Source organism: Vanellus vanellus, assembly GCF_965231255.1.
Source record: "Vanellus vanellus genome assembly, chromosome: 1".
Classification (NCBI taxonomy): Eukaryota; Metazoa; Chordata; class Aves; order Charadriiformes; family Charadriidae; genus Vanellus; species Vanellus vanellus.
This window is the reverse complement of record NC_138905.1, coordinates 58062759-58077390: the sequence shown is the minus strand read 5'-3', so window position 1 is coordinate 58077390 and position 14632 is coordinate 58062759. Positions and strand designations below refer to the sequence as shown.

Below are 14632 nucleotides of genomic sequence, written 5' to 3'. Positions count from 1 at the left end.
GCCTAGGTGCGGCGTGCGTCACCCCGGAATTCGGAGAAAATGCCTCCATTTTGGAGAGCGGCTGCATTGGTACCCCGGCAGCGTGCGAGGAGGGGGCGCGCACTTTAAGCTCAGCGGCAGCTTTAAGGAGGGGTGGGTCCGCCCCGCGCGGCAGCGGTAGCGGCGAGGGGGCGTGGTGAAGGTGACGTCACCGCATGACTGTGTTTTTATGAATGAAAAGAATCCGCGGGTGAGTAATCGCGGGGAGCGGGGCTGGAAGCGCCGCCGCCGCCGCCCGACGGCCCGACCCGGCAGCGGCTCCGCGGGGACCAGCGCAGCCCCCCGGTAAGCGCCGGCCGGGACAGAGGGGGGGGGGGCGGGACGGGAGAGGCCCCACCGAGGCGGCCGGGAGAGGGGGGGCGGTGGGGTCCGGCACCGGCTGGAGGCCGCTCTGCCGCCGCTGAGCGCCGGGACCGGGATCGGGAAAGCGGGCGGGGGGAGGGTCCCCGCTCGGGGCCGTCCGCGCTTCCCTCCCGAGTCCCGGGCACCGCCCGGAGGGAGACTCCGCTGCTGCCGCCGCTCCCCCGGCTCCAGCTCCCCGGCCCGGATTGCATCAGCTTCCAGCCGCCCCGGCTCCACCTTCCCCGCCGCCCCTCTCCAGCCCCTCGCCTCCCCGCGGGGCGCTCCCGGCCCCCCTCGCCCCTCTGGGGGGCTCCCCGAGGTGGGGAGGGGCGGCCGGGCTGCGGCGCGGGCTCCCGGGCCCTCTCTCCTAACCCAGGGACCGGCCACCGGCGAGGGGACAGGCGCCGCTTGGGTGACTTTTCCCCCTGGGCTGCTGAATCACGGGGGAGGACACATCTCGCCCGCACACGCATCGTGGTCGCGGCCCCGACCCGTCACCCCGGGCGCCGCCGTGTCCCCCTCGCCCGCCGGGTCGGCGGGTGGCACCTCCGCGCCGGTCCCGGCTGCGTGGCTTCCCCGCGGTTTCGCTCTGTGGGGCTGCTGCTTTTCACTTTCTTTTCTGCCTGGGGCGGATCTCGCCCGGGTTTCCTCCCTGAGGGGGGAGGGGGGGGACAGGGACGCCTGGGCCGCCCGGCAGCTGGACTGGGGCGTTTTGCGTCCCCTGGGCAGAGCGGCATCCCAACCACCTCGGGGCAGGATGAAGGAGGGATGGGAGGTCCAGCCTTCCCCCGTTATTATTGTTTTTTGCAGTCGTTATTACTACTATTATCAATATGACTACGTAATTTTTAAAGGAGTAGGAATGAGTCACACGGCCGGTGGGGGGGACATGGGCACCGGGCAGGTGGCCAGCGGGACCAGTGCCCTCTGTGCCAAGGTGAGGGGCACGGGCAGGCAGTAACCGGCTTTTCTCCTGGCTGCTCGGCAGGGCCAGCGTGAGGCAAGGATGGCTGCGGACCAGCTCTCCAGCAAGGCCCTGAAGGTGAGCACCAGGGGGACTGGGGGAACTGGAGGGGTGCAGGGATCTGGTTTTGGGAGTCTCAGGTGACCGCCCCCTCTCTCTGTCAGGTGAAGCGGGAGCTGGGGGAGAACACGCCACTGCTGTCAGATGAGGAGCTGATGGGGCTGTCAGTGCGGGAGCTCAACCACCACCTGCGGGGCCTCTCCAAGGAGGAGGTGGCAAGGCTGAAGCAGCGCCGGCGGACACTGAAGAACCGGGGTTACGCCGCTAGCTGCCGGGTGAAGCGTGTCTGCCAGAAGGAAGAGCTGCAGAAGCAGAAGATGGAGCTGGAGTGGGAGGTGGACAAGCTGGCCCGGGAGAATGCTGCCATGCGCCTGGAGCTCGACACCCTCCGTGGCAAGTACGAGGCCCTGCAGGGTTTCGCCCGCACCATGGCTGCTCACGGGACCCCCGCCAAGGTGGCCACTGCCAGTGTCATCACCATCGTCAAGTCCGGTGCCAACCAGGCCGCCTATTCCTAGTGTCGGCCTCCATCCCCCGGCTGGGCATGGCCCCCCCGGGCTCCCCCCCCCCCTACAAATCCCCTCCTGTACCCTCTCTGACCTCCTTCCCACCAGGACCTGTGCCTGAAATCCTCGTTCTCCTGTCCACTGACCGCCATCTCCCCTGTGCAGGGAGAGCTGCTGTGGCGTGGGTGCTGGGGTGGAGGACAGGACCCCACTGGTGGCCCCCACAGCCCCCTCCCCTCCAACCCAGCCCCGTCCCTTGCTGCAGACCCCCTTGGCTGGCCAGGCACCCCTCACCCTCAGGGGTATAGGCAGGAGAAGGCAAACCCACGCAGGCAGCAGTGGGAGGAAGCATCCCATGGCTCCAAGCTGGCAGGAAAATACCTCTCTTTACTGGGGAGGGCACGGGAGAGCTGAGGGTAGGCCAGGTGCTCCCGGGAGCAAGTGGCAGGGAAGAAAACTGGGAGAGAGGTTTTGCAGTGAGGGGCAGAAGGGATATGATGGGGGGGGGGGGGGGGGGGTTGCCATTGGCCCTGCAACTTGAACCATGGCTGGAGCAGGGAGGGAGGGAGGTGGCAGCATGGCTGGAACCTGTGGGGATGACGATGGCGAGGGAAGGTAGCAGATCAGAGGGGAGAGAAAGTGGCTGCAGGTTGGTGCCTGGTAAGGGTGAGCAGGGTGGGAAAGTGCCATGGCAGCCTGTGGTGCTGGAGGGGAGCCCAGAGGTGATGGTGATGGAGGAGGGACCCTTGGGCAGGGGAGAGCTGGGGGATGCAAGTGGGTCAGCCCAGGCTGTCGAATGCAAAGGGGAGAAGCAGTGGTGCTGTTTTATCTCCATCACGCACATCCTTCACGCCTCTTCCTGCCTACGGGACACTCAGCCTGGCTGGCTGGGTGTCTCCAAAACGCAGCGGCACCGGCAGGAAGGAAGCGGAGGCAGCTGGAACAGAGATAAACACTGTTTTGCTCAGCACAGGCCGGCTTGTATGGCCCCACCAAGCACTCCCTGGCGCCCCACCGCCTACAAAGCCCACAGAAAGGTGCTCCTGGCCCCCAAGAGCCAGAGCTGAGAGAGGGGTGGAGGTGCGGGAGGCGGGAAGCGGGGGTGGAGAGCATCCCTGCTCCTGGGAGGTGCCTGGCTGGCAGGTAGGCTCCTCCCTTTGTTTTTCCTCCAGCTTGGACACCAGTGTGGGACAACCGGCTCTTCAGCAGGCTGAAATGCTGGAGAAGAGTTGGGTTTGCTAAATACAGGCAGCATGGGGGAGGTAACATCTTGGCATCTGCTGCTGTAGATGGTGTTCCTACCCCTTTCTGCCCCTGCCTGGGTATTGCCATGCCAGCCGCCCTTGGTTGCAGCTTCCATCCCTCCCTGGAGAGAGGTGCCCACTGCTCATGGAGAGGGCACTGTGGTTAGCATCTCCCCACCCCAACTCCTCTTGGGTTTATTTATTGCACGAACATAAGTTATTTTCACGTCCTCTTTGCCATTCCGCCTCTCGGCACAGCCAGGATGTTGGTACAGAGCCGTACTTTATATTTTATATATGCAAATCACATTTTATCTTATATAGAGCAAAAAAAATACTTATTTATTTTCTGACTTACAGTATGTGTCCTACCCGACTCCTCTGTATTTTGTAGACTTTACAAATAAAGCAAGTTCTTTTTTTTCCACAGTGGGAGTGTGTTTGGTCATTCTTGAACTTCAGGACAGGGCTGTCTCAGTGAGACCAGGTTTTCTAGCTCCCTCTAGCTTTGCTGCAGGACAAGAACGTGCCCAAAAAAGACTAGATAGGGGACAGCTCATGACTTTTTAGAACAAACACAGATTTATAGTCTCTGGAAGAAAAGGGCTCAGGAAGCAAGCTTCATGCTGAACATCACCTCCCAAAGCACTTGCTTTTAGGAGCAGTTCAGCTGTGCCGAATCAGCGTTTCTTAGGAAAGATAATGGGTTTTGCTAGAAAAATTCCCTCCAGGCCACCCTCAGACCCGGTGCAGGAGGAAAGGCAGGTGCAATCAGGGCAGCTCTACCCAAAAACTTCCCTGCCGAGTGACCTCACCGCCTGACTCAGGAACAGCGAGGGTGGCAGGAGAAGGGGAAGGAAGTGCGGCAGGCGCCTTACCTCCTCCCTGTGGGGAAAAGCCACCCTTCCTCAGAGCAGAGGTGGAAGCAATGAGCATGTTCCCCTGACACCCAGGCAGGCCAGGTCCCAGCCTCCCGGCAGCTTGCAGCACTCACATGGTGGTTCTCGGTTTTACATTCGCCTTCTTTCTTGCCACTGCAAACTGCCCCAGCCCCACCACCGCTCATGGAAGAAGAGCCCAGAGCTGCTGTTTGCTGGGGCCCATCTCAGAGAAAGCAGCCCCCTTCCTCTCACCGGTGTTTTGCACCAAGCACTCAAGACCGGGACTTATCTCTACTCCAGGTTTTTGGCAATTGGTTTCTGCTCCTGCCCTGGGCCATCAGTGATATCTCAGCACCAGGCTGCTGTAGCACTGCTGCTCTGTCAGCTCCTGCATACACAGAGAGCATGAAGCTTTCCTCTTGAGAAGACGACTAGGAGAACAGGACACACTGACCCACTAAGCTTCAGCCCCTGCAACGCGCAAAAACTCAAAATCAGTTCAGAGAAATCACCCAGACATCACCACGCAGAGGCAGCTGAAGTACAATCTATATTATCTCTATATTTTTATTTGTCATCATATTTGCTCATTTCTGCAGAGTATAACATCACAAAGACCAAAATAGAGAGCGGCTTGTTGCTGAGCTCACATCAGTTAAACACGATAGGTACAAAACTAGGTGACTCTGTCTTATTTATCATACATTTTTTTTTTCAGTCGTTTATATACAAAGAACTACTCTATATGGAAAAATAATAAACAAATCCCATGGGTATGTTACATGGTAAACAAAAAGGAAGGAAGGAAGGAGAAAGGAAGCAGGTGAGGGAGAGGAGCTCCAAGGGCCTGCTCCTGGAACCAACGCATTTGTTGGGGCCCTGGGCTACCACAAGCAGACCTGCAAGACCACAGATGCCCTGGCCTCCTTGGTCTCAAGCTCTGGGTCTTATATTTGTTCCTTCAAGCCAGAGCAGCTTCAGAGCCAGTCCTTGCTCTGGCACTTACCTGTTGTGAGGGAGAGCAGGAAGCTCAGAGATGATTTTGTGTGGTGTTAAAAAAAAAATAAAATATATATATATATATATATAAAATCGTAACGCTCAGCAGCTGGCTGTTGTTTGGGTGCTAGTTCTTCATCAGGCTTTTCCAAAAGGCAGCTAGTGCAAAAGGGTTATACTTTAAACCACTACAGGAAGCTTTGAGAATATCCAGATCCTCTGCACAGCATATATATGCAGCATACATTTCAAAATAATTTTTAAAAAACGCTTCCCCAACCTGGATCATCTTCAAGCTCAACAGGGCAAGCCCAGAGATTTCAGTTCTCAGCTACCCAATGCAACAAAGACTGGGGACGGTCACCAATTAAGTGACACTGGGACATCATCAAGGCCTGCAAATGCAAGGAAAGGGGAGGAAGGGATCATGTCCCATGCTTCACTTTCCTAAGAGAGAGGGGACATTTAATATAAGTACCTCACACTAAAGCCATGGAAGATGGAAGGGAAGCCCATTCAATCTTCAGCCCTGCTTTTCAAGTGGCTTATGGCATGAGGAAAAGGAGTTTTACACCAAGCCCACACAAAGCCTGGCAGATAGCGTTTGCATGTCCACTTAAGCAGCGACAGATTTAGGAAAAGCAGTAACTAATTGCATGGCATCGCAGGATGTGTGCAAATGGGGAAATCCAGCACCAGAGAAGCTGCTGGATCCACTGACCCTGCCTCCAGCTCCCTCAAGAGTCAGCACCATTGCTCCCACCTGCTTCACCATCTCCCCAGACACACGAGTACGGAAGGAGACACTGTCCTTAAGCCTTCACCTATCTTATCCTCGTAGCAGGGAGCAAACCCACCTCTCTTCAAGACCTTTTGCCCCTGCTCCTGACCACACACATCTGGCAGGGCTGCTGAGGAAGTGAGGTGCTCTTTGCTCACAGTCGCTTCCGAGAAAGTGAATGAGCAAGCACATAGGTTAGGATAAAAGAAGAAAGGTAAACTCCAGGCAGTAAACCACACCCCAGTTCTCCCAGCAATGAAGGGCAATCTGGAAACCCGCAGGTCTGCTGATGGCAGGGTAGGCATGAAGCGGGAGAGGAACAAAGAAACTACAGCCAAGAAGAACACAGCAGCTTGCTCCAACCTCTCCATTTTGCCTCCTGCTTGGGTGTAGGGACATCCGATCTGTGGCACTTAAGTGTGCTCCCCTCTTCTCCTCTAGACAATTTTAAGCAAGAGGCATTTTCTGGTCCCTGGAAAGATCTACAGCAGGATCATTTTTATTTTGGCTCCACTGAATACCTAGGGGCCAACCAAAACCCAACAAAAGCAAGGGGAAGCTTCCTTTCCCACTCCTGTGGATGCTGGCTCCACCCTTGATAGCATTGCAGTTGCTGCAGGGTCTATGAAATGTGCAGCAGCAGCAGGAACTGCTGCCTGGGAAACTTAAGGGGGACAATTTTAACCAGCCAGGTCATGTCAGGTTTCAAGTCTGCTCCAGTTTGGCCCAGAACATCTATGGAGATAAAAAGCAAAGGAGTGTGCAGCATCCCTTCCTGAATACTCCAGCCTAAGGGCAAAACTTGTGCAGCTTGCAGGGGAAGTCAGTGATGGTAAGCATGGGGAGAGCTACCTGCCAGAGACCAGGACCTGCTCTGGCAGCTACCCGGTGCAATCCACACCTTTAAGAAGGGCAGCTATGTCAGTGGGGGACAGGAAACAAGGAGAAAAAAAGTTTTAGTGTTTACATATCTTCCTTTCCCAAAGAGGGATGAAAGGGCCAGAGCTTTGCAGAGTTCCACCACCTATCACAGCCAGTCCTCAGTCTTGTTAGCAGGAGACAGATGCTCCAGGGAGGCTTCTTGCCACAGGAATGCAGGGGAGATGGGAAGCTTGGATACCTGGCAATTTGAAAACCCTGCCCTTGTGAGACAGTAATTCCATCCCTGCTGAGCTTCAACAAGTATCGGCTTTGATGGGGAGCAGGGGGGGGTGGCAGGGAGCACAGGAACAAGAAGAAAGTCCTGTCCTTTTCCCCCTCGCTCACTCAAGTAGAGGACTACACAACCAGGTGTTTAGGAGGGTGGGGGCAGATGTTCCTTACTAAGCATTCAAGGCAATGGCTATAGAGACCAATCTCTGATCTGGTCCTCAGGAATGCTTATCGCTGCATCCTAATCCCATTTCCCAAGGATCACTGAGATGTTAGTACCAGGGAGCTGGGGAAGAAAACTGTGCCTACATCAACCATTCAGGAAGATCAATCAGGTTGTCCAGTTGGAAAAAAAAGCAAGAACATTTTTGGCCACAGCTCCAGGCACTGGCCAGTCGTGTTCCACACCAAGCTAGGCAGGTGTGGAAGGCCAGAGACCCAAACCCTGGAGCTTTGCTTCAATTAATTCCAGTCCATTGCTGCTGTAAGGAATGGGCTCGATAATGGAGTCCTGGCCATTCCCCCACCTCCGCACTGCTCATCGTGTCTGTACCCACAAAAGCTAATGGGAAGTGCCCACTTCTGTAATCTGCACTCTCTAGGAAGTGATATGACTTGTGTGTTTCTGCTTCAATAAATTAAAAAAATAAAAAACAACAAAAGAAGGAAAATGACAGCCTGGGCTGGCAGTTTCACCTCCTAGAATTCATCATCAGAGCTCAGCAAGAGGGTCTTCTCGTTATCGCGGGCACCCGAGCAGCTGTGGGAGCGCGAGATAACATGACTGCCATTGCGCCAGGGTGGACCATGCTCCAGCGTTGACTGCTGTGTGTACTGCTGGTAGGCTGGGGAGAAGTTATGGATTGCATCTTGGACAATGTCATGGGGGTTCATGGTCTCCTTGAGGCTGCTGGAGATGCTCTTCATGGGAGCACAGCGACCTGTTTGGACAAGACGAGGGGGACAAGTGAAGAATACTGCTGCTTTCCCCCACACCCCTTAACATGAAGGGAAGAAGAACAGGGAACATGCACTTCTAGATCCTGCAGAATTCAATTTACAGAATTCCTTAAGCAGCTGCTGAGGAAATGCCACATAAACGGTGTCAAGTTGCCCAGAGAAGTTGTGGGCGCCCCATCCCTGGAAGTCTTCAAGGCCAGGTTGGATGGGGCTTTGAGCAACCTGGTCTAGTCAGAGGTGTCCCTGCCCATGGCAGAGGGGTTGGAACTAGATGATCTTTAAGGTAGGTCCCTTCCAACTCTAACTATTCTACGAGTCTATGAAGTTTTACCAGTAGTGCTCCTAGATCTGGCCACTGCTAGCCGAGTGAATCCACCTCAGCACCAAATGGGGGACATGCCATGAGAATGGGACATGCACACAGTGACAGCCTCCACTACATGCTACCTGTGCTAGCTTGGGTGTGCAACAAAGACAGTCAGGTAGGGAGGTGCTCCTGTAAAGGGTTTCAGACAAAAAGTAAGGAAATTCTAAATATATAGGAGAAATGGCATTTGCCATTCTCACTCACTGGAAATCAGCTTGATAGGCAGTATCAAAGTGCCCACAGGAAAGAGATCATAAAAGCGGAAAGCAGCGCAAAGGAAGGAAAGTAGGGGAATGGGCAGTACTAGAGGCAGAACCACTCCACGAGTGGAGGGTATCACAGTGATACCGTGAAGGAAGCAACAGTTGGAGATTGTCCCACCTAGGTTTTGAGCACAGAGAAAGGCTGTGTGTCCTTCTAGGAGCTGCCATTTCTCATGGCTTCTAGGTCCTGTTTCCAGTGTGGGCTTCTGGCTCTGCTTAGTCCTGGGGATGAGCTCCCCAAAACGACCAAAGCACGCTAATCATCTGTGGTAAGTACAAGAGTGAAGGGAGGCTGGGGTGAGAGAGCAAACCGGCTCCTTTGAGAGCTGGTGCAACTCTTTGGAGAGAGATTCACACAGTCCTGACAGAAATGCTCTAAAGCTAAGTGTTATGCCACTGCTCACGGCACTGTTTTACAGCTTATGATCCAGACAAGCCTAAAGCAGCTGTGTGAGCAGCTGAGTTACAGACCTACAAGGAAGGGGAACAAGGGACAGAGCAGGCAGTAGGCAGGGTGGAAATTAGGACAGAACAGCATCCCAGTTAAAAACCAACGGAGACAAACACATAGAGCATGCTGTACCTACCGTATGGCCCATATGATGGAACAGCTGCATCAGGGATCAGTGGCCAAAGCAAGGGAGAGATAAAAGGGAGGACAGAGAGACAGACAAAGAAAGAGAGGAAATAACAAGAACTGTACAAGACCCACCACCGAAACACCCCCCACTGTACTGTCCAGCAGTTTACCCTTTCATCACCCACAGATCTCATCTCCCCCAGCTGCGGCCATTGTCCTTCCAAAACTTCTGGGGCTGGTTGGGACGGAGGGATCACCTACACAAACACTGCCCAAGGGCTGCTGTCTTCCCACACCTCAGCACAGACTCCCCCCAGCAGGAAGGATCCCTTTTATTTGGAGAACACTGAATGTATTTGCATACACTGGGCACAAGAATACTCCTTTTCCCAGAGATAACATCCATCTCCCTCTTCCCCACAATAAGACTTCTAGCAGCCCAGCCCTTACAAAGTCATTACAGGAAGATCATCCTCCTCCAAGCCAAACATATTGCCAAAGCACAGCCTCATCTTCCTGAGCCAGATTCAAAACAGAGCCTGTTTCAGGCTGTGTCCCTCCTGCCTTCAGTCTGTTGCACAATCTGGAGCAATGGAGTTCCCCTTTGGGGAGACAGGAAGAAGGACAAACCCACTCTACCAAAAGGATGCAACTTCTTGCAGCCCTCAGGTCTGCAACAAGCTGTCGTGGGTGGCATACTGGGGAACTGAAAAGGGAACAATGCAATTCAGGCAAGGTTTCTGCCCTGCAGAGCCGTTGCACAATGAATCTGTTCAGACACCACGGAGGAGGGGATGTGATGTTTTCCAAGTATTCAGGTTGGGAGCCATATCAGTGTGTTGGCTGCCAGAGGGACCAGTCTCCACCCAGTCTCACTACCAAATAGACAAGCCATATGCACTGGCATATTTCCTACCTTGGGCATCAAGTCTCTTGTCCACATACACCTTGTATGTGAAGGCATGGCGTAGGGCAATGGCTGCAAAGAACATCTCCACGCAAATGATGAAGTCCTGATACCCAGCAGCTACTGTGCCTTCACCCACAGACACGTTGGCAGAGTGGATTTTGGGGATGGCACCACACTTCTCCAAGATGGCCAACAGCATCCCTAACCAAAGCAAAAAGCTCATGTAAATGTGCAGAAAACATGATTGCATACTAACTGTAAGGAATGGAAATAGCCATATGTCCTAGATGCAAACCCATTTAACACAGGAGCTACAAACAGAGCAGGCTAGATACTCCCACCTGCACTCACCCATATAACAGAGAAAGGAGGAATAAATTAGACAAATGTGTTTAAGCAAAGAATGTTCAAACACTGCCCCTCTTGTACTCTCAACTGACAGGTAATCTGCTGAACTATCTGCTGCAGGACTTAAGTCCAAAGGGGTAAGAAGCAATCAGATATTTCTGTAAGCACTTCTGTGATCTCAGCATTTCCACCAGCCAGAGCAAAAATTGAAGTAACAGAGCTTTCCATTTAAGCATAAAGTGGTTTTGACACACCGTTGCATGAAAGATGTTTCTCCCTGTCCATAGCCAGGTGGCTGAAGAATTCCAGAGAGGGCAGAAAGCGTGTGACCACATGGCTCAAGATGATAAACCAGACAGCTTATTAGTTTGTTTGTAGACAGGGAGGATGGGTCATACCCCAACAGCCTAAATTCCACCTAAGTTCCTACTCAGTTAGTCTTTGAAATGCAACTCAGTAAACCTAAGTAGGGCATTGAACAGGGAAATGCTTAGAGCCAATTAGTAAGAAGCACTAAGCTTAGGTGGAATTTCAGCTTTCTGAATGTGCCTCTGCATCATGTGTACATATTCTGAATGTCCTTCCGCTCGGTGGTGGTTCTGTGGCAGAACACACTGCATTCAGCCAGCTTGCTGCTTCACATGAATCACAGACATACCATTATAATTTTATATATAGAGCACTAAAAAAAGTATTAAAAAATTTTAGATGTGCCACTTTAATCAATAAAATGGCAGCATGCAGATAAAATGTTGGCAGCTTGTGCTTTATGATTGTTCCAGGAATGCAAAGGACTCTTCATCCAAACAGCTGATTTTGCCAGGCAGATATGCACATGCACATGCACACGGATAGTGAGGATTCGGGAACATAGAAACAAAGATTAAAATGAGCAAAACAGGTTTCCCAGATAAAAGCAATGAAAGACTATAAAACAAATATAATAATAATAATACAGAAAGACATTCTGGCTATTAATCAGCATCTGCTCTATCAAGTCTAGCATCTGAGCCTCTGCAGAGAGCTCTTCCCTTCCCTTGGTAGGCACAAAAAACAGCTCACCTTGCCAGAAGGACAAGAAGATGACAGACTTCACCATGAAGAATTTGAGGACTGGGCTATAGGGACTGAGCAGCTCACGTGTGGCGAAGTAGAAAAGGAAGAGTGCATACAATGCCAGGCTGACAGAGATGTTGTAGATGATCGTCACGTAGAGGTAGCCACTGGTTACACTGAAAAGAGAATATATATGAATGCCTGAAATTTCAGCATGATCTTTTCCCCTTGCCGCTGTCACTGGGCAGTTCTAAGATTCCATTTCCTTCCTGCCTCCCTGTCCCCATTCCCTCCCTGAAACTGAGGTAGAAAAATCCTGAAACCAACAGGCTTTCCCCTGCCCTCTTTTCTCAGGTGCATATTCAGTTGTTCCCCTGTCTTCTCCCATGGCCCAGCACACACACGGACCATAAGCACAGCTGGACAGAGAAGGGGCAGCCAAGGGTTGCAAGCTAGATGAACAAACTTACTCAAAGTCACCATCCTGGTACTTGCCGAAGGCCTGAAGTATGACTGTGCTGATCGCCATGAGGGGCTTCACCACACAGAACTGCAGGGTGGCCTACAGGAATGAGAGAGGGGGAATGAGAAGGCAGGCAGTGCAAGAGGCCAAGTTCCCAAAATAGCACCATGATGGCGTGTCCACCGGGACGACTCAGCAAGGCAACACAATCCATCCCCAACAAGGAGTCTGACCCCATCACTTGCTAATTGATTGTGCTTGAGGACTGCAGCACCCAAAGGACGTAAAGAAGATTCAAAAGAAGTACGTGTGCTATCTAACTGTCAAGAATGGGACAAAAACCCTCTCTGTAGATTCCTTGTAGAAGCTGCTCGGCTGCTCTCTTCCAAGGCTGTTTTTCATAGATTGTGCTGCAGCACATTTATGCACGGTAACAGCATGAAAAACAAAAAATCCCACAGTGTGCTATGATATGAACACAGCAAGTTTAACAAAGGGATGTTGGGGAAGGGACTCCAATCCATAGTTGCCATAAGCTAGGCAAGAAGGTCCCCTGGATAGGAGGGGAACCCAGCTCTCCGAGGAGGAATTTTGACAACTGCCACCATATTAAGGCATTTTGTACACACAGCGATGTGTGTTGCCAGACAGAAATTAAAAACTATTCTGTTGTCAGCCACACGACCTTTACTGAATCTCCCCAAAGGCTCCGTGGCACTTGGGATCAACTCTATCCATTCTGCCAGTATAAATCACTACTTCTTTTGGGACAACTCCTCTCTCAAAGTCACAGCAGTCTTCACCTTTCTGAAGATGTTGAACTTCAAGGTCCTAAGAGAATGGAGGGTTGTGACCCTAAAAATGTCACCGGTGTCTCCCTGAAGGAGGCTAGAAGAGCCCGGGCAGGTGCTGACCTGCGCACACATGGGGAGGGCTGCGTTTGGAAAGAAGGTAAACCAAACAGGAATAATTGCTTTGGATACGATGCAATTTGTTAGTGGTCATAAGACTTCAAGGAGATTAAAAATCCCAGCACATGCCAGTTAGTGAGTCACTGTAAATATGTGAACTGGAAAAGGTCACACTAATTGGTAAACAACTCTGTCCTCTGAGCTTCCCCTCCTTCCAATCTGGGGATGTTTTAACCATTTCCCTGCAATCCAATCCACCATGTCCTATTTTTAGTTGCTTCCCTAGAAGACACTACAGCATACGGGAAGCACATGGATGACGTGTGACTGATCTGTGAGGGTCACCAGACACAGAGCCAGCAAAGAATCTTGATCAAGACATCTTTAAGGCAACAAGCTGTTCAGAGTTTACACCGCAGCCACCAGCACACCACCTGACCACTGGAGGGCTGCAAGCAACGCAGGCAGACTGACACACCGCAGGCACCTGCCAGAGAACAGCTTGGGGTGGGGGTGAAGACGGAAAGAAGGAATGGTTATAACACCATTCCTTCAGAATGAAAGGGACTGGAAAGAGAACAAAATGGGCAGGTGATGGTGGGAGGCAACAGGAGTGCTGAAGATGCTGACAGCAAGGATAAAATGGGCAATATACTCCTTCCAGCACATTCCTCTTCCTGATCACTACGATGGTGGATACTGCACAGATCAGCTCCGAGATCTGCTCTGTTGCCCCTCTGCACCAGCCTACACAGGAATATGCCTTGAAAGGTCTTCCTCGTCAATCCTGGAAGTCTAGAAGTACTAGAAAGTGAGTCTTGGTGCCGAAGATTTCTCACCAAGACAACATTTAAGCTCGAGCCAAGAAGGACGTAAGTACTTAAACATCCCTTTGCAAGACAACTCCCTCACAGCCTCCACACAGCAGAGTTAGCAGTTTGAGAAGGGCAGGCTAGAAGAATTGCTGCCAGACAGCAGCAAAGCACAAGCAAAATATCCACCTAAGCCTGAGTTACCAAGTGAGCTGAGGATTAGTGGAAGCAGGCAGAATCTGCCCCCACCCCCTAAAAGTGCTTCTAGTCTTCATTGTTGTGAAAAACTTTCCAAACTCAGCCAGGTACAATTCATGTGGCAATAACTGCCAGAGGCTGTGGGACATGAGAAACAAGAGGTCTAAGGGAAATTATTTCTCCAGCACTCATTTGCCTTGATGCATGTTACGTTCACTTATGACATATTTAAGAGGCAAAAGTTAACATTAGGAGCAAAAAGAATAGATAACACTTCGAATCAAACATGGGGTGTACAAATGAAGCCCAAGAAAAACAGGTGAAGCAGCATACTGGAAGCAGCTTAGAAAATAAAGTATCAGGGAAGAAAACAGGAAAGCCATGAGGAAAGAACGTGCAACAGAGGCAAACAGAAGAGAGAAAAGAAAGATGTGGTCCTTTGAAAAAGGCCAATTGTGCTGCAGAGATTAACACTGGATATTACTATGAGGCTGCATTGTACCTTTGATGTTCCTGCATATTGCTAAAACACAGAAGATGGGGCATGATGTGGAGGAGAAGCCAGGGCAGATATCTAGACCCAGTGACTGGAATTACAGTGAACTGAACCCTTCCAAAGAACCAGACCTGCTTCATGCTGTCTCCAGAGAAACCTCATGTGCTCATTTCAGCAAGTGAGCAAAGCCTTGAAAAATCACCTGCTGTTTCATGGCAGCCAGAGGTGACTGACCTGGGATGAGCAGACAAGGGCTATATCAAGGTTTAGATCTCCCCCATTCCCTCCCACCCTCAACAT

At 51.9% G+C, this 14632-nt stretch overlaps 2 protein-coding genes across 3 annotated transcripts in view; one reads left to right on the top strand and one right to left on the bottom strand.

Moving 5' to 3' along the window:
* Positions 1-242: 242 nt before the first annotated feature.
* On the top strand, positions 243-3582 carry MAFF (MAF bZIP transcription factor F). The gene is made up of 3 exons (XM_082498697.1): positions 243-324; positions 1370-1423; positions 1510-3582. Exons 2-3 carry the CDS (start codon positions 1388-1390, stop codon positions 1921-1923), a joined length of 450 nt encoding a protein of 149 aa, XP_082354823.1. The 5' UTR covers positions 243-324; positions 1370-1387; the 3' UTR covers positions 1924-3582.
* A 996-nt stretch (positions 3583-4578) lies between these two features.
* Positions 4579-14632, bottom strand: part of TMEM184B (transmembrane protein 184B) — a 31729-nt gene continuing 21675 nt past the window's right edge. For both annotated transcript variants that reach the window (XM_082491678.1, XM_082491679.1), the window contains exons 6-10: positions 11923-12014; positions 11459-11628; positions 10055-10249; positions 9146-9169; positions 4579-7909 (exon numbers count right to left, since the gene is read on the bottom strand). In XM_082491678.1, coding sequence (XP_082347804.1) covers positions 7668-7909; positions 9146-9169; positions 10055-10249; positions 11459-11628; positions 11923-12014 — 723 coding nt within the window. In that variant the 3' untranslated portion in view covers positions 4579-7667. The remainder of the gene's footprint in view (positions 7910-9145; positions 9170-10054; positions 10250-11458; positions 11629-11922; positions 12015-14632) is intronic.

Coding starts and splice junctions, on each gene's coding strand:
- MAFF (XM_082498697.1), top strand. CDS start 1,388: ATGGCTGCGGACCAGCTCTCCAGCAAGGCCCTGAAG. Junction 1,424..1,509: donor TCTCCAGCAAGGCCCTGAAG/GTGAGCACCAGG, acceptor TCTCTCTGTCAG/GTGAAGCGGGAGCTGGGGGA.